Source organism: Sceloporus occidentalis, unplaced genomic scaffold (assembly GCF_023333645.1).
Source record: "Sceloporus occidentalis isolate IW3139 unplaced genomic scaffold, rSceOcc1.0.p SCAF_9, whole genome shotgun sequence".
In the NCBI taxonomy this organism is placed as follows: Eukaryota; Metazoa; Chordata; class Lepidosauria; order Squamata; family Phrynosomatidae; genus Sceloporus; species Sceloporus occidentalis.
In genome coordinates, this window is record NW_028316989.1 from 36,970,653 (window position 1) to 36,990,020 (window position 19,368).

At 40.4% G+C, this 19,368-nt stretch overlaps 1 protein-coding gene across 3 annotated transcripts in view; it reads left to right on the forward strand.

Annotated features, from left to right (window-relative positions):
• The first annotated feature begins 281 nt into the window (after positions 1-281).
• Positions 282-19,368, forward strand: part of LOC149307280 (deoxyuridine 5'-triphosphate nucleotidohydrolase-like) — a 69,309-nt gene continuing 50,222 nt past the window's right edge. Inside the window, exons 1-6 of one of the 3 annotated variants that reach the window (XM_089538806.1) lie at positions 282-551; positions 1,371-1,462; positions 1,791-1,835; positions 4,263-4,337; positions 4,995-5,065; positions 12,144-12,344. In XM_089538806.1, coding sequence (XP_089394932.1) covers positions 376-551; positions 1,371-1,462; positions 1,791-1,835; positions 4,263-4,337; positions 4,995-5,065; positions 12,144-12,257 — 573 coding nt within the window. In that variant the 5' untranslated portion in view covers positions 282-375 and the 3' untranslated portion in view covers positions 12,258-12,344. Of the gene's footprint in view, positions 552-1,370; positions 1,463-1,790; positions 1,836-4,262; positions 4,338-4,994; positions 5,066-5,326; positions 5,464-12,143; positions 12,345-19,368 lie in introns of those variants that run through there. The other 2 variants (XM_089538807.1, XM_089538808.1) reach the window with 2 other exon arrangements.

The following is a 19,368-nucleotide window of genomic DNA, read 5'->3' on the forward strand; positions in this document are numbered from 1 at the left end:
TCTTTAAGCTATTTCGCTTTAACTGCTCTGGCTGCTTCCTGTTGCATTCCGGGACTTGTAGTTTAAAAAGGGGGCATTTAGGATATTCAAGTCAGGGAGCTCTTAGGCCTCGTTGAACTACAACTCCCAAAATGCAACAGAATATGAAACCGGAAGTTGCTCTTCCGGTACTAATCCGGGTCCTTCTGCCCGGTTTTGGCTAGAGAAGCCTTTCGCCTCAGAACTCCTCCCCTTTTCGGCTGAGGCCCCGCCCCCTCCGCGCTCCCATTGGTCCCTGAGTTGAAAGGCTGGCGTCGCGGCGGCAGAGAAAGCGCGGGCTTCTCAGTCTCTGGTGTCTTCCCGCGCAGACGTCTGCGGCTGCTCTCCTCCTTCGCCATGCCTTGCTCCCAAGAGGACCCGGCCTTGTGCCCCAGCAAGAGGCCCAAGCCTTCCAGCGCGGAGAAGGAGGAGGAGGAGGAAGCCAGCGCCAGGCTCCGCTTCGCCAAGCTCTCGGAGAACGCCGTGGCTCCTTCCAAAGGCTCCTCTCGGGCGGCGGGCTATGACTTGTGCAGGTGAGAAGGGGGCCAGAGCAGGGCCTGCTCCGCTTTGGCTGCAGCCGCACTACAGGGGTAATTCGGTTTGAGACCGCTTTAAGGGCCATGAGCTCCGCTCTGGGCCCCACATCAGACTCCAACTCCCGGAATTCCATAGCCTTGAGCCACAAAAGCTCAACAGACTCCAACTCCCAGAATTCCATAGCCTTCAATTCCCACAATTCCATAGCCTTCAGCCAGAAAAGCACAACAGACTCCAACTCCCAGAATTCCATAGCCTTCAGCCAGAAAAGCACAACAGACTCCAACTCCCAGAATTCCATAGACTTGAGCCAGACAAGTTAAAGCGGTGCCAAACTGGGTTATTTCTCCAGTGTGGCTGCAGAGTACACTGCCCAGAATTCCATCGCCTGGCGCCATGGCCCTTAGAGCAGTCTCAAACCGGATTATTCCTGCAGTGCGGATGCAGCCTCTACTACTCACTCCTTTTCCCACCTTCATTACGTAGTATCTGCTGTCACCTTGGTTGCAAACACACTGCAGAAATAACCCAGTTTGAGACCGCTTTAACTGTCCTGGCTCAAGGCTAGGGAATTGCGAGAACTGTCGTTTTGTGAGACATATAGCCTTCTGTCAGACAAAGCTCTGGTGCCACAATAAACTACGGTTCCCAGGATTCCCGAGCATCTGAGGAACTAGACTGAAGTCTAGGAAAGTTCCCGCTGCCATTTAATTAAGACATTTAATTAAGAAAGACATTTAATTGCTAGTTTATACATGTCAATTATCTGCTGCCATCTTAAGGGCATAACTTCTTCACTTTGTTCACTTTCCTAGCGCCTATGACTATGAGATCGCTGCTTCGGGAAAGGCTGTAGTGAAAACAGATATCCAGATTGCTCTTCCCGCTGGATGCTATGGTCGAGTGGGTAAGTCTACAAATAGGATCATAGAGTTGGAAGACACCACAAGGGCCCTCCAGTCCAGCCCTCCCTGCCATGCAGGAACTCACAATCAAAGCACCCAAACAGAGGGCATCATGCTGTACATCCTGCTTGCTCTGCTTGGCTCCTTAACAGCAGTAGCCAGACAAACCAGGATGCTCCAGTGCTGGTTTCTTTACTGTAGAGAGGCCTTCAAAGGATCCGTGGGCCAGTTTCCTGCTGAAATATTACTTGGTTGAATAAATTGACTTGGATAATTTGTGCAGTTTACAATTTACGTACATTGAAGCTATCATTTCCCCCTATGTTTCAGCTCCTCGGTCTGGATTAGCTGCAAACCATTTCATCGATGTTGGGGGTAAGTTATTTATTTCTCTATACTGTAATATCTATGTATTTGTTTGCAGCACAATGAAGTTAATATTTCAGTTGTGATGGTCTATTATGACCATAATAAAGATCCTATTCTAGTCTAATATTTTAATCTCTTAGATAAAAAAATCAGGTTAAACAGCTTATTCAGGAAGTATATGGAATCAGGCCATTGGTTCATCTTGTCCTGTACTGTGGGATATGGTTTTCCAAAAGTGGAGGAGGGATCCTAGGCTAAGTTAAGTTTTCCCATTCACCAAGAGTCCAGGTGTACAGATGTCAATAGGAAACCTAATGCAGTTTCAAGTCCTGTCTTGCTGAGAGTGGAGAGTTTTCATTAGCCCCAGAAACTGGAAAAATTTGTCCAACAACTGGGGTAAATCTTTTAGTTTAGGGCCCCCGAAGAGAGACCACTGGACCCCTCCCTGATCAGTGCTCTTTAACACCTTCGCCATCTTCAGAGTTCTTCCCAAAATGGTGACCAAAATATTTTGCACCACTTCCGTCACCGTTATGAAAAGGACTCGTGACAAAAATAGAGGCATTGGAAACTTCTGGGGGCTTTCTCTCTGGGACCAAGGGGGTTTTGTCTGCTTCGGGGTCCTGCAATTTTGGTGGACAGTATCTGAAAATCATACCCAATTTTTTTTTTAATTGAAAGGGAATTAATGGACTGACAGGTGAGTTCAGAAGTGGGTTCTAAAAGCGACATACAGCCCATGGGGTGTGATATGTGTGTGTGCCTTAAAATTGCCTGTCAACCCCATCCACTCCTGCTTGCTCCTGCTCCTCTTGTTTCAGGCCCTGCCATTCCTTCCCATGAGACTGACCCTGGCGATAGCACATCTGCTCATTATCCAGCCAGGCAATTTTTGTTCACCATGTACAAGCACAACATGTCCCATCATATGCTACTACACAACCCCTCATACATTATATATACATGTTACTATTTGTTGTTGTTGTAGGCCTTCAAGTCATTTCTGACTTCCAGCAACCCTAAGGAGAACCAGTCGTGTTGTTTAAACATGGAGTTGTTTTACAATCAAACAGCACCCAAATACAGAAACCAGTAGCATAACAGAAGAAATGAAATAAGCAATAAGGCTTTATGATCTGCTAAGGACCCTGACAGATGATAAACTTGTTTCTATTGATTCAGAATGCTTTTTCTGTGCACAGATTGTTCACTTGAATTCTGTCTCTATTTTTCAATGCTTTATCATATTCAAATTTACTTTATTCTAACTTATATCAGTCATAAAAAACGGTCATGGCTGATTTCACACATGTTTGGCATTTGCAAAATTTACATTGAGTGCAAAGCATTTGAGAATTTCAATGTGGCTAACATGTAGGAGTGTTTTAAATGTTTCTTTATCACCTCCCAGTTCACAAGAGTTCCTGAGGCAATGAACAAATAAAAAACCAATTAAAACAATACAAATATAAAAACATTTTTAAAACACATTAAAATACACTTTTAAAACTTCTAAAAGCAGTCTAAAACCAATCCTAGGCCCCATACAGACAGGCCAAAATAAAGCTGCTTTGGGTCACTTTGGAGGTATTCAGTTTAAATGATGCATGCGTACTAAGAGTCCGGAAGCCGTGCCAAAGCCACGATCCAGTCCTAAGGACTAGAGTGCAGCTTTGGTGTAGCTTCTGGACTCTTAGGATGCATGCATCATTTAAACAGCATACCTCCAAAGTGACCCGAAGCAGCTTTATTTTGGCCTGTCTGTAAGGGGCCCTTAAATCCAGTTTTGAACTCGTCAAAACATCAATTTCAAACATTGAATGCCATGTGGAACAGCCCTGTTTGGGCTTCCTACTGGAAGCTTAAAAGATGGGACCAGTCTAACTTTCTTGGGTAGGGAGTTCCACAGTTGAGGCACTGCTACAGAGAAAGCCCTGTTATGTGTACCCACCAACCTGTACCTCATGAGGCACTGGATATGTCCAGTGCAAATCAGAGGAGACAACTATAGTGTCTAGATAGCAAAAACTTACATTCATACTTAGTAAATTGGTTTCATTTCTTTATTGTTCAAACTGGCCAATTATTTCATTTTGAAATTGGACTAATAATATAATCAGCATTTACAGAACAAACAAGCAGAAGATACAATTTTTTAAAACATTAATGTGATTTCATGATAAATAAAAATCTTAAGTAATAAGTGTAATTAATTGATATTGATATTGATTGATTTTTTTTAGTACGGTTTGTTTGCAAAATAATTTAATCATTAATTATACCTTTACTTGGAAAATATGCTGCTAAAACCCTATCTGTGGCCCAAAGAAGTTTATTTTAATTTTGGTCTAGCAGAAATTCAATCATTTGATACGTGACCTAAATGTAAAGCAAAACATTGTTACAATTGCTGTGTGTACTGTCTTATTACAGCTGGGGTAATTGATGAAGATTACAGAGGGAACGTTGGTGTTGTACTGTTTAACTTTGGAAAGGAACCCTTTAAAGGTAAGAATTAAACTTGATGATATTAGATATCCAATTGAATGTTGTGTCTTTATGAGTTGCCATTTTTTGCCTGCTATTTAAAAACATTGCCCAGTGAGCATGAATATTTTTTTTCATTAAGTACATGTAAAAATGTTGAAACTTTGACATGAGTATTAGTAGAATGTTAATGAAATATGAGATACTGCTTGTACCTTCAACTTTTGATCTTTGCAGTTATTATTGAAGGTGTTTCATCCTCCATTAATACATGTGTTTTGTTATTACGTTCTGTTGCATTCAGAATCATACATACTAATTTCAGGAGGAGCGTTCCCCCTGCATGAAGCAGGGTACAAATAAAAATAATGAGTAGCATGTACACAGATGTAATAAGAAATACTGCTTGTTGCATAAGGAAGAAACCAGTACTAGGGAATTAACACGGTTGGGGAACAGAATACCATTGGGGATGTTTTGCTGCCAATGAAGTGAGGGAGTGTAGGGGCTAATGTAGGTAGAAAAAGAAAGTAGGAGTTGAAACAGCTAAAAGTATCCCCAAGATTTTATCTTGTTTAAAAGGAGGGATAAAATGTATTAATACGCCTATGTCCGTTGATCATTATGTTTTTAAGGTACTGATACTATGAGTTTTTAAACATTATTTTGTTTTTGAAGTTAAAAGGGGAGACAGGATTGCCCAGTTAATCTGTGAACGCATCTACTATCCTGAACTTGAAGAAGTCCAGGTAAGAAACTTGAACTCAGAAAAGAGATAATTACTAATACAGTTGATTTATTGCTTTAAAAAAATCAGGAAAGGAGAAAAAAGAATTCCTGCTTACTATTAATTAATCTTTATTAGATAGCTTGATATTCACTTTGTGCTGCATTTATTGATGGATTAATTTTTCACTTTCAGACAGAAAATAGATAGGTAGACACAGGTTTCTAAAACGTACATTATAAAGCAGATACTAGTAGAAAAGCTAACTTTATGTTTGTTTCAGACTTTGGATGAAACAGAACGTGGCTCAGGAGGCTTTGGATCCACTGGGCAGAAATGACAGACCTTAACGTGTATTAAAGAACTTCATTATATTGTTTATGCATAAAATTTCTTTAAATAAACAAAGCTTTTTTTCTAGACTTGTTTTTTTTTAAGGAGGAGATGAAGTTTTTACTAAAATAACTAAAAAGTGTTATGACATATAGGTCACTATACCTACTTTTTGTACAGCGATTTTTGTTGTTGGTGTGTATCTCAGTGTCCCTAAGGCAAACCTGTCATACGGTTTTCTTGCCAAGATACACAAAGGTCATTCAGTGGGTTTCTGTAACAGTGGGGATTCAAAACTTGATCTCCCACAGTCTTAGTCCAACACTCAGAACACTATACCACACCGGCTGTTTTAATGTGTTAGTATGGAGAATAATTCAAAACATCAACAAATTTCAGAAAGGTTGGACTGCTTTATATCTACAAAGGACAATAGTCATGTATTTGAGTCATTCGCTCCACAAAATTGTTTCCAAGGCCTCTTACAAAATGGCAGTGAAACTATAATTTTGAAATGTTATTAAAAGTAAAATGTATCCTTTGATCCCATGATAGGCGATATGCAGGATATAAATTAAATAAATAAAAATAACATGTTAACTCTTCGTTCATTAAAATACTATGAACCTGTCAAAGATTGGCAATGCTGGCTGAGGTAGTCTGTTCCCTCACTTCTCTTCCCTTGTTGAGACAAAGGGGAGTGTTACTGCTGCTTTTCATTGCTGCTATCATGAAGCTCTTGACTGCTGCATGAAAGTGAATTTCTTCCCTGTGCATTGAAAGCATAAAGGGAGTGATCCAGCTACCAGTAAGTACAGAACGGACATCTATTATTTACTTCAGTGAGCAACTGTGTGGGGGCTGGAGGTCAATTCCAGCCCCCCAAAGGGCCACAATCAGCTCCCCTGAACTGCACCAAAATACTAGAATTTCTCCTTCAAATTTGAGTCACTTCATGACAACAATTTGGGTGTGGTGAGGGGGGGCTTATTTTGTCACGTATGCATGGGGAGCTTCAGGTGCATTTTAGTGCAAGAATCTTAAAATTGGGAGAAGTGGGGTCTTGGTCTGCACTTTTCTCTCCTTTTCACAAAATTAATGGGGAGGGAAACAACAGGGATGCTATTGTGGGAGCCTATTACAGAACCCAAGTCAGACTGAGGAATTGGATGATGCCTTTCGAGAACCCGTGACCCCACACTCCAGAAGCAGAGATGTAGTAGTGATAAGTGACTTCAGCTATCCTGATATTTGCTGGAAGTCAAACTCAGCCAAGAATTTAAGGTCCAGCAAATTCCTCACTTGTCCCGAAGACCATTTCATTGCCCAAATGGTGGAAGAGGCAACAAGGGGATCATTTTAGATCTCATCCTAACCAACAACTCTATGATTCTATGAACAGGGATGACCTAGTTAATGGTCTTTGAGAAGTGGATCCTTAGGTGGAAGTAATCACATTCTCCTGGAGTTACATATCGAAAGTAATACAGTGACAGCAAGAGCTGTTTGGCATTGGAACACACTCCCTTGGAGGGTGGTGGAGTCTCTTCCTTTGGAGGTCTTTAAGGAGAAGCTGGATGGCCATCTGTCGGTCTGCTTTGATTGTGTATTAATGACAGGGGATTGAACTTGGATGGCCCTTGAGGTCTCTTCCAACTCTATGATTGTAAGATCCTGTGAAGCATTCGCCTTAATTGGTCTGTTTTAGACAGAGCCATTGTGAATTGGCATTTCATCCTTAGTGGTCATTTTAACTGTCCAGGTAATTGTGGTAGAGTGCCTCACTGGAATCATGTGCCGAATTAGCCGCCAGTTTGTTTTGCTTCTAGCTCCCTTTTGTAACTTCTCTCCTGGCTTTCCAATGCTGCACAGGGAATATCTCTTTTTGTCAATTCTATTCTTCATCCAGTTTAGGGTGTTTAAGGGTTCACGAGCATAAGCCCTGATTTATGGGTCAGTTTGGCAATTCTGCCAAAAATATTCCGGTTTTACTGGGAAATAAGGGGAGTATCACTGATATATTTATAACTATTTCGGGTTTGTGTGTGTGTGTGCATGCACACATGTAGGTTATGATTTTACAATACATGTAGTATTTTGCTAGACAGACTGCTTACTGGCTTCAGACCGCTGCAAACTTTTTGAAATTGCCACCAAACCATTGGTCAGCTTCATTTGAAAATTACAAATTTTCCATTGCCACTCCAAATTTGTGTTTCGGGGGAACTGTTTCCCCAAGATCCAGGAAGGTAGGTACCCCTATTGCTTTAAGCATGGCGTGTGAGAAAGTCCTGCCCTTAGGTTCCCATGGCCTCTGAGCCATATCTGGGCCTAGGCCATTGCAATAAAATATCTAGAATGGTCTTGAGTACCATTGTACTCAATTAAGCTTCCTCCTGATTTGAATGTTCTGCCTGGCTCTCAGAACAAACTACAGTTCCCAGAATTACATAGCATTGAGCCACGGCAGTTAAAGTGGTGTCAGACCGGATTATTTTTGCAATGAAAATGCAGCCTTATCCTGCTATGCATATGATATTTTCTGCACAGAAGTAGAACAAATAGGGTGACAATGCAGCCTTGCCCGACTCCTTTACTGTTGTGAACCATTTTGTTTGTCTGTATTCAGTTCGGACTGCAGCCTATTGTACTAAATACAGATTATGCATCAAGACAATCAGGTGAAGTGGCATTCCTATTTCTCTAAGAGCAAGCCAATACTTTTCATGATCTATGCAGTCAAATCCTTTGCTGTAGTCAATAAAGCACATGCTGATATTCTACTGGAATTCCCTTGTGTGTTCCATAGTGTTAAATGCTCAGCCAAGATACTGTCTGAATGCACTTAGAATTTTTCTTTGAAGTTCTCCCCATCGCTTCATTTGCAAATTAAGAAAAATGAAAATTCTCACGCCTTGGTGCCAAATTTCACAGCTCATAAAAGACTTGACATTGAGAAACTTAATATAAAAGACATTGAGAAACCAAATTCCCATATGTTTAATGAATAGTGACGAGCTTTCATCACATCCTTGGCTTGAAGGCACATACTATTTCTAGTCAGGCAGCACAAAAACTATAGTCTTAACAACACATTCAGTTCAGAGCTAGAGTAATTTATTCTGTTTCTGTTAATTGCAAAAAGAGCCCAGAAGTCATTTTGGTCACTGAAGAATTTTATACATTAGTGACTTTAGCATTTTAGAGGTTTAAAAATGCGTCCATCCATAAACTTTCAAGCATATCGTTCAGAATTATACAATCTAAAAACTATTTTGAATGGTAACGGAAATGCTTTTGTCAGGCCTCACCTGAAATAATGTGCCCTGTTCTGGACAGCACAATTCAAAAAGGATGTTGACAAGTTGGAAAGTGTGTCCAGAGAAGGGCCACCAAAATAGTGAAGGGTCTGGAAACCATGCCTTATGAGGAAAGACTTGGGGAGCTGGGTATGTTTAGCTTGAAGAAGAGACAATTAAGAGGTGATATGATAGCCCTGTTTAAATATTTGAAGGGATGTCACATTGAGGATGGAGCAAGCTTGTTTTCTACTGCTCCAGATTCTATAACACGAAACAATGGATGCAAGCTATAGGAAAAGAGATTCCACCACAACATTAGGAGGAACTTCCTAACAGTAAGAGCTGTTCAGCTGTGGAACACACTCTCTTGGAGTGTAGTGGAGTCTCCTTCTTTGGAGGTCTTTAAACAGGCTGGATGACCATCTGTTGGGGATGCTTTGTGAGTTCCTGCATAGCAGGGGGTTGCACTTGGATGGTCCTTGCGGTCTCTTCCAACTCTGATTCTATAAGCAGATGAATTCTGTGACAATTGCCATGCTGTGGCACTATACATAGCTTTACTAATCTTCATTCCCTACATTAACTTTAATTTTTAGCAAATCTGTTACACGCAGAGCTTTTTATTAAACTTCTTAAGGTTTAGCATATGAAAATGGGGTGGGGTGGTTTGGGTTGCATCTAGTACATTAAATTAGCCAGCAGATGGCACTTGAAGGTTGCCTGTTCTTTTTCCCATTACATATACTGCACCAAGAAATGGTTTCCTTCACTCCATCCCAATGTTTGTAATTAATTACTGATGACTCCCAATGGGGCTATGTTGGTGGAAAGCAACACGCAGCAATAGTGGAACATGTTGAGGAGGTGAGCTATGTCTATAATTGAAATACAATTTGGAAAGCTGAGTTATTTGCACAGTCACTTCTAGCCTATAGGAGCAGCTGAGACGCCAATGGCTCCGTTCCCCTTGTTGAGCTGCAGCAAGAACGGAAAATTTCAATGAATAGAAATATTTGCCTTACCCAATTGCCACCAAATGTCTTTAATTTTTGCATTGCTGTGACACTGTTCTTGAGCCTGTTCAACCCCTGCCTCTGAGAAATAATGAAACATAGCAAGAGTTATGAGAATCCTTATGAATATGCCTCAGTTTCTGAGTTGGCAGAGACTTGTAACTACTCAGACAGGTACTCAGTGTCTGCTGTCATTGTGTTTTGGCTTCAAGACGGTTAAATAAGTTTCAGTATTAAATAAACATTTATGACCTGGCCGATTTCCTGCTCCATCAAATCTTTCCTTGTAAGAATAACAGTGTCCGTTTCTTTGGTTAGAGTTCAGTGTGCTTTTTTTGGCAAGCCTAGCATTTTTAACTTGCATACATTTGTGACCTCAAGTGTGAACTGAACTGAACAGTTTGCTTCAGTGCTTACCAGCTTTTGCTTTTTTTTAAAAAAGTCATGTTATGGACTATTCGGTTTTCTGAGGCAGTAGTACACAATTTTCACCCTTAGATACTTGCTGTTGTAGTCGTCGTGAATAGGTCAGGCAAAGGGGTCCATCTGAGAAATTCTTACATAACACCAGGACCAAATGCTGGATAAGTTGCAATTGATTTTAGTTAATTTTAATAGACTCAGATTCACAGTCAGCACAAAACAGAAGTTGAGCATGGTCCAACATGATTTCTCATAAGCCACCACTGTATTCCTCACTCCTCATAACCACCAGTTTGCCTCCATGTTCTATGTGCTTTTATCAAACTGAGTAGTCAGAATATTGACAAACCCATTCCTCTAAACAGGGGCTTCTCTGTACCACAGCATAAAGAGCATCCAATAGCTTGCTCTTGCTCACTCCTTGTAGTTAATAGCAATCCTAGGAATAGATTCCATGGGAAGTGTTCTTTATGAATGCTTTCCACATGGAATCTAATGTTCTTCCTTACTCCATCAGACCTCTTCAGGGATTCATTGATAAAAAAAGATTATGTATTTATTTATTATATGGAGTGTTTATATCCTGCTCTTCAGACTCAAAGGCTCTGAGTGTGGTTTACAAACTGTTAATTTTACAGTTCCCTGTCCTCAGGTTTACAATCTGAATAAAACAGGACATACAAGGAAAAGAAAATGGCAGTAGGGAAGGGGAGTAGGTCCAGCAGATACTGATGGTTCTTCTTTCCCTTCAAAGCCAGGGAAAAGTACAAACCCCAGAATTACATAGCATTGAGTCATGGCAGTTAAAGTGGTGTCAAACTGCTTCATTTCTGCAGTGTGGAAGCAGCCATGGTTTAGGAAAAACAAAGACATACTGCAACATACATCAACATTTCCCAGAAAGAAACAGTGCCTTGAAGAGACTCATGGGAAGTATGTTTCCTAGCAACCACAAAGAGCTTGTTTATGACAAAATTGTGTCACAGCTTACCAGCCAGCCCTATTTTCATCAGACTGGACAAAACCTCTTAAGATCTAGGCCCCCGTGAACCTGGTCTTGCAACAATTGGATTCTGCTGCCATTATGTTCTTTTCTACCTCCTCTGGCCAATGTTTCGAAACAAGGGATGTGTTTGTAATAATCCTATTTACCGTTTTAATGTGCATGGCTGTTTTTGGGTATATAATCTGGGTAACGAAACCCAGAAATACATCTCAGGGCGCGAACGAAAAGGTATGTAAAACTCCTTCTTGGTGCATCTGGAAAAACAGAACGTGGCTGCTGAATGTTATTCTCATATGGCTTATATACAGTATTACTTTGTAAGGCTCTATAGGTTGGTTGTTCCTTCTGAAGTGCCAAACTGCAATTGTAACATAAATGCATAAGACTGAATAAACACTAGAATGAAATGATTCTTATATATTCTTATATTGAGAGAGTATGCCTTCAAGTTGCCTGCCAACTTATGGTGATCCCATGAATTTCATAGGGTTTTCTTAGGTAAGATATATTCAGGGGTGGTTTTCTCAGTTCCTTCCTCTGAAATATAGCCAACAGTATCTGTTATTGGTTGGCAGCCCTCCATCCAAGTACTGATCAGGGCTGACCCTGTTTAGCTTCCAAGATCAGAAAGGCTGTGGAGCATTTAGAATATATGGACCCTACACTATGAGTAGTACTGTTTCAAAATACGAATGGGGCGCATGTGTTCACTTGTGGAAGAATAACACCCAGCAATCCTAAGAAGAATAGCCAAAGGTGAGGGATGATGGACCTCGCAGTCCAACAACACCTGAAAAGCCACACTTCCCATCCCTGCTTTAAAGGAAACTGTGAATACATATAAGCACATTCATGCTTCCAATCTAGTTTAACACACGTGTAATTTGAACTGCAATGTCAGTATTCAAATACTCAAAACGCAGTACAAGGAGCACATCAGAGATTTAATCTGGAAACACTTAACTTGAAAATATTATTATTATTATTATTATTATTATTATATGTTTTATTTTTGTATTCTAGAATGGTGTGAATTACTTTACCATGAATGTCGCCATTGGTGGCAACACTCCTGAAATGGAACCAGAAGGATCATCTATACACCCTTTGACCATGGCACAGATTGGTCCTTCATGAAAATCAATAAGCAAAGAAGGCCACTCAGTCAGCATTTGAACCAGGATCTGTTGGTGACTAGGAGAACATCGTTACGGGGTTGTTAATAATTAAACATCAAGTTCCAGCACCTTCCTTACGTTTCAGTCTTTCTCAGAGTAATGTTTTCTTTACCAGGATTGGCACTTGGGAGGCTGGTGAAGGAGGGCTGGAGAATTACTTCTGGTGTCAGGTTGCAGACGTGTGTCTACAGTAAACTATGCAATAAAGCTCAAGGTCAGAAAGAACAGAATTCTAATCTAGCCGATCCTACTGTAGCCGTGTGTACCTGCTTAGTGATATAATCCAGCAGGAAACCATATTGCAGCTGACACTATCCTTTCCATCACAGAACAAATCTCAACTTACAAAAAGCACATACTGAAATGCTGCACAGAATATCAGATATTCTCTCTTCACAGAGATGCACCCATATTCCTTAAAGCTCCAGGTAAAAGGTAATATACAATACACAATTCTGTTACAACAGCTAGCCCCAACATGCATGTAAGCCTGAAATTTGACACATGACAGAGGTATTTTATTTGAAAGTCTTATTTTGAAAGTAGCTACATAGTAAGGAGCTGCTTGAGTGACATCATGAGAGACTCAGAAGATTATGATGTCACTAGAAATCTCTTTTCCCAAGACAACAGCATTAGCTGTTCCAGATCTCAGGGCCCATAGAGACAGGCCCAAATAAAGCTGCTTTGGATCACATTGGAAGTATGCTGTTTAAATGATGCGTGCATCCTAAGAGTCCGGAAGCAGTGGCAAAACCACACTCCAGTCCTTAGGACTGAAGCGTGGTTTTGGCGTGGTTTCCTGACCTTTAGGACGCATGCACCATTTAAACAGCATACCTCCAAAGTGGCCCGAAGCAGCTTTATTTTGGCCTGTCTGTATGGGGCTGGAGTTTAAGAAAAAAGGAGGGGAAAGGTTTTAAAACATGAAATGAAGCTGAGTCTTAATTTTTACCTCTTGCTCCCTAACGTAGTCCTCTTGGTCATATTCTTCATCTTCATGTTGCATCTGTAAAGCTGCGCTGTCAAAGTCAAGCGACATTTTCGGGAACGTTGCTTCGTGTTTTTCTACCAGGGAGAAATAAGAAGTGTACCATTTTATCTACAATTAATACCATAAATAAAACTGTGCTGAAAGAGAAGACATTCCATTAAACCTAAAAAACCAGCAAAGCCGTGCTCTATTCCTGTTGTGGTATTTCAGTTTGCATATTCTAAATATACTTTCTTGCTATGGAAAATCCTTGGATACTGAGCTCTTGGTTTCAGTGAACTTTCAAAAGGCATATATAGGGATTACTAATATTTGGTTGAAGAACAATTTGATGTAGTCAAGTATCTAGCTGTGCAGTTATTTCAATGGCAACCCTGAAATGCATTGTACATCTTAAGATGGGCCGCATGTGGCCTTCCAGGAATTGGCTTGCAACTTCCATCAGACCTCAACACTAGTTATGCCAATTAGGGCAGACTGGAATTGCGGACCAATAGTATATTGAGGGTTACAAGCTACTTACTCACCCTTGATATAGCTGCTGCTCCCATTAAAAGAGCCAATCCCTTGCGAGGAAGCCTTTTTCTATCAATAGAAATAACAAATGGCCAAGGAGGAAATAGAGAAAGAATCCTGGGAAACCCTCCCTAAAGAACAGATGTACACAACATTCACTGCTGTTGTACATGGAAACTGGAGGGGACACAAATCCAGAATCATTAGAATCCTTAGGACTAACAAGAAAATGATCAATAAAATAAAATAAAATAAAATAAAATAAAATAAAAGCTTCAGTTACTTGTAACTCAGAACTTCCAAGTTGTAGTTTTGTTTTTGACACATACTCAGGAACCTTTATAGAAATGTCACTTGGTGGAGTGGGCAACTGTATGGGTGCCAGGAACCAATTCTCACACAGACTTCCTTCCCCTACAGAAGCCCTCACATTTTCCTCTCTCAAAATGGCAGCAGGAAGTGATATCCTGTCACTTTCTGTTGTCATTTTGAGAGGAACCGCAGAGGAGAACAGAGATTTTGGTGGGCTGTATGGCCTGGGGTTCTGGGCGCTTGTGCGGATGAGTCCATCCAGTCCATCTGCCACGGTCCAGGCCTCAGAGGGAGAGAACCACTGAACTTGATCCCTTTCCCCACCACCATTCCTTTCCCCTTTTATGTCATGTCTTTTTAGATTGTAAGCCTGAGGGCAGGGAACCATCTGAATAACCATCTGTAATAATAATAATAATAATAATAATAATAATAATAATTTATTTATTTATATCCCACCTCTTCCATTTGGGGATCGAGGCGGGTAACAACAAGAGTTTATCCAATACACAATATAAGCTGTAAGCTGCTCTGAGAGCCTTTAGGGCTGAAGAGCGGCGAATAAATGCCATAAATTAAAAAATTAAAAACAATTAAAAATAATACTATTTAATATTACTATTTAATATGAGTTACTATTTAATTATATTTCCTTTTTTAGTCTATTTTTAAAATAATAATGAAGTCATAAAAATGTGAGCAAAGGTATGAATAATAATAGTAAAGAAAAGAAAAAAGAAATTCACTTCTCTGGTTTTATTTCTGTGGGAAAGTAGGAAATGCAGCCCTCTCACTTATGTAGTTCAAACCCCATTTGTTTTCTTAAGGGCTGGTCTCTTGAATATCTTAGCGGTAACCTTAATATCCCAATTTATAACTAAGGCTTATGGTTTTTCATTTCCAACCAATATTTACCACTAAAAGCCGACTGTAGAAAATCAGATTTACCATACTGGTAAATATTGGCTTAGGCTGGGGGAAAAAAAACCTCAGATGCTCGTTCATGCTGCTGCTGGCTGGTACCCCTGGCTGGATGCTTTCACCACTCCCCTTGCCATGCTATGTACCTGAGTAGAACTGGATGGCAAGGTGCCTTTGGAATTGAGAGCAATGCATGAAGAGAAGAAAAAAAACCCATCAGGAAGCATGCATTTTTTGCTTGACAGCTATTTGTCATTGCGTAATTTGTCAAAAAGTAGTCTTGTGTTCTTGCCATGTATTTGCAGCAGTTCAAAGAGCAGGAGCTCAAATCCAGCATTTTTTTTTTAAATACTCACTTCCCCGAATTGACTTATGGAGAACCAAATAATCACATACTTCTTAGGAGTTCATGCTGTATTTGGAGAAGCAGAATGTTTGGATAACTGTACTTTTTATATAATATGTATTCTGGAGTATTTTGTTTGCCATTTTTACTGGTACTGAGATTTTACTGTTACTGAGTTTATTTGGGAAGGCTCAAAATTTATCTTCTTTATCATCACTGAGTGGGGATTCACGCAACCAAACTGGTGCCAGTGTTGGCCTCGTTTTGGTGCCAATTTGAAAACTGTCTCTTCACCTAGGCATTGGAGTTCAGGTAACCATGGGTGGTTTAAATATATTCTGTTAAATTGTTTTACATCTTTCTTGTCTATCACCTGTCCTGAGATGCCTAGATATCGGTGGTACTGTTGTTGGTGTGTTCAAGTCATTTCTGACCTAAGGTGGTCCAATCATGCAGTTTTCTTGGCAAGGTTGGTTCAGAGGGGGTTTGCCCTTGCCTTCCACTCAGGATGAGAGAAAGGTCACCCACTGGGTTTCTGTGCCTGAGTGGAGATTCAAGCCATGGTCTCTCATAATAAATGAAAAAAATTGTATATGTGTGTGTTTGTGTGTGTGTGTGTGTGTGTGTACACACACACACACACACACACACACACACAATGATAAAAAATAAAAAATAGTAATAATAGAGGTTTTGCAGTTAGAAAAACTAGGAGACAACTTGGAACACAGAGGGGATGTCTCTGTGGAGGAGGTTAGTTCTCACGAAGAAGAGATAGACAATTGGAAGAATATGACATTAGAAGTGGAAGGAGTAGGGGTGACTCCATGCTTTTAGAACAACAGAATGAGTGTGAGCTGTTCGACAATGGAACATGATGCCTCAAAGAGTGGTGGGTATCCTTCCATGGCCATCCAGCCTAAATAGAGGCTGGATGGCCATCTGTCAAGAGTGCTTTGATTGTGTATTCTTGCATGACAGGAGGTTGGACAAGATGGCCCTCATTGTCACTCCCAACTCTATGATTCTATAACAATGGTACAGTAAGCTAGAGAAAGAAAAACTTTCCACTATTAATGAGTTCTAATACAATTAGGAAAAATAAAATGTTTCAGTGGGATACACTACCCAAAGTGTACTGCCAAAATGAACTGGCTTCCAGTCACTTCTAAATGAGCTAGATTGAATGGGAATGGTTTAAACTGAACCAAAAGCATGAGAAAAATAAGACTTTCAAAAATGCACTGGTTAAAGTTCTTAAGCCTAACAAAAATGAGGGTAATCTCATAAATGTATACATATGCACAAAGGAGTTCCAGAAAAAGAAAATAATGAATTGATATGAGAAACCCTTTGCTTCAGCTCTTGTTGCCTTGGTAGGTGACTTCTGAGCAGTTGTTGACCTCTGACCGGCTGCAAAATATAGGCTGGAAACTTGAGTGCACATTTCCTCCTTTAGAAAACTATTGTTTTAATGATTAAATTTGATGGATGTTAGACAAACTATATGTCTGATCAACAGGCTCCTGCTCCTTTGATAGTTATGTTGAAGTGTGAAATCCAGCAGGTGGGTTGCTTATCATGCAAGTAAAGCTTGCTGAAATAACCCATTGGACACAGCCATTAAAGGGACAGGAGGGTTGTCCCCTATTTTTAACCTGGTTTAAAAAAAGATATGGCATGCAAGGCAGGCAGAGGATTGCTGTTTTCCTTAGAGGAAATGTACGGGGAGGAAACTGTATCTTCTGTCTAGTACCTTGAGTGCAAATATGGTGGGTGCAATTGCAGGGTATGATCTCAGTAGGAAATAAAATACCCAGGAAGAGAGCTGTATCTCCACTTGAGTGGAACCTGGGACTCAGTCAGAGGCACCTCAGAGGGGGTGAACACTCAGTGGGATGGTTGCTTCTATCTATTCCAAGACACCCCCCCGGCCACCCCCTTCACCATCCAAGGTATCTTTTCCCTCCAGTAACTGCAGCCTCTATTGAGGGTGGAGTGCCGTTGTAGCCCAGCAGATTCTTCTGAGTCTGGCAAGGCTGCTGGCTCAGCCAGAAAAAGGTTGTTGGGTGGCAGCAGCAGTCCATCCTCACTGGCAGGAAAGTGAGTCACTTGCTTCCAGTTTTCCAGGTGAGGTCTGTCTGACCAAAGCAGAATAGAGTGGTACTGTTACTTCCCTTGATCTAGATATACTCCTATTGGTGCAACCTAGAAATTCATTGGCTTTCTTAGCTGCCACATCACATTGCTGACTCATGTTTAGCATGTGGCCCACTAAGAAGTCTAAATCCCTTTTTACATGTACATTTTAAATTTACATATGACACCAAATTGTCATATGTAAATATATATAAATACATATAAATGTATATAAATATATAAAAATATACATATCCCTCCCTCCAGTCCATTTGACTTGGTCCAGGCCTCAGAGGGAGAGAAGAACTGCTGGACCTGATACCATTCCCTTCTTTTGTGTTGTGTCTTTTTAGTTTGTGAGCCTGCTGGCAGGGAACCATCTAGTTAAAAATAATAATAATTGTAAGCCGCTCAGAGAGCCTTTAAGGCTGAAGGGTGGGGTATAAATACTATAAATAAATAAATAAATGGGAGCAGTGACTACCCCAGTGACTCTCCCAGATGGCAGGATCAGAATTCAAACTGACTTTAACAGATTCGAGAATTGGGCCAAACCTAACAAAATGAATTTCAGCAGAGATAAATATAAGGTACTACACTTAGATGGAAAAAATGAAAGACTCAGATATAATATGGGTGACACCTGGCTTGACAACAGTACATGTGAAAAGGATCTAGAAGTCTTAATAAACCACAAGATGAATACAACAGTGTGATGCAGCACCTTAAAGAGCTAATATGATTCCAGGCTGCATCAACAGGAGTGTAGTGTCTAGAATCTTGGTGTAGTATACTTTAAACAATAGAAAAATATTTTTATGGTTTAATGATAACTCACAGCCAACTTTCTATATTAGTGGACCAGGAGACTTGGTCACATATCAGATGACAGTTGACAATTGAAATGCTCAGTTCGTTGTGAGCTATTGTTGGAGCAGCAAGTTATTGCTGTGAGCTACTATGGAACAGATGTTGAAGTTGATTGAAAGTCAGAAAGGTGTGTGTGTGTGTGTGTGTGTGTGTGTGTGTGTGTGTGTGTGTATGTATGCTGTTTTATATTGTACATATTACAGTGGGACCTTGTTATCCGCTGGGGTTTGGTTCCAGGCTCCCAAATGGATAACAAAATCTGTGGATGCTCAAGTCCCATTAAATATTATGGTAGAGCAAAATGGTATCCCTTATATAAGATGGGAAATCAATGTTTGCTATTTGGAATTTATACTTTTTTGGAATATTTTCAAGCCGTGGATGCTTGAATCCGTGGATAAAAAATCCGTGGATAAGGAGAGATGACTGCATAACTGAAGATTAAAAACCTCCAGGACTTTGGATGAATCAATTGTCTGTGATCGTTTCTTTTAAGTGTGAAAAGTGGTCAGTGCACTGCCAATACCAATAGCTGGTGTATTTTTTTTAATACCCTGCTGTGTACATTGTTTAGCTACAGCTGGGGGATTTTTACCCAGACTGCACTGGGAGTTGGCCTTCATCCCAATTTAATATACTGGCTGACACCACTCTAGTCTGCTTTGGTCATACCTCACCTGAAATACTGTGTCCAGTTCTGGTCACCACAATTCAAGAAGGATGTAGATAAGTTGGAGCATATCCAGAAGAGGGTGACCAAAATGGTAAAAAGTCTGGAAACCATGCCCTATGAGAAGCATCTTAGGGACCTGGGTATACTTAGCCTGGAGAAGAGAAGGTTAAAACGTGACATTATAGCTATGTTTAAATATTTAAAGGGATGTTATATTGAGGATGGAGCAGGCTTGTTTTCTGCTGCTCCAGAGACTAGGACACAAAACAATGGATTCCAAGGTACAGGAAAAGAGATTC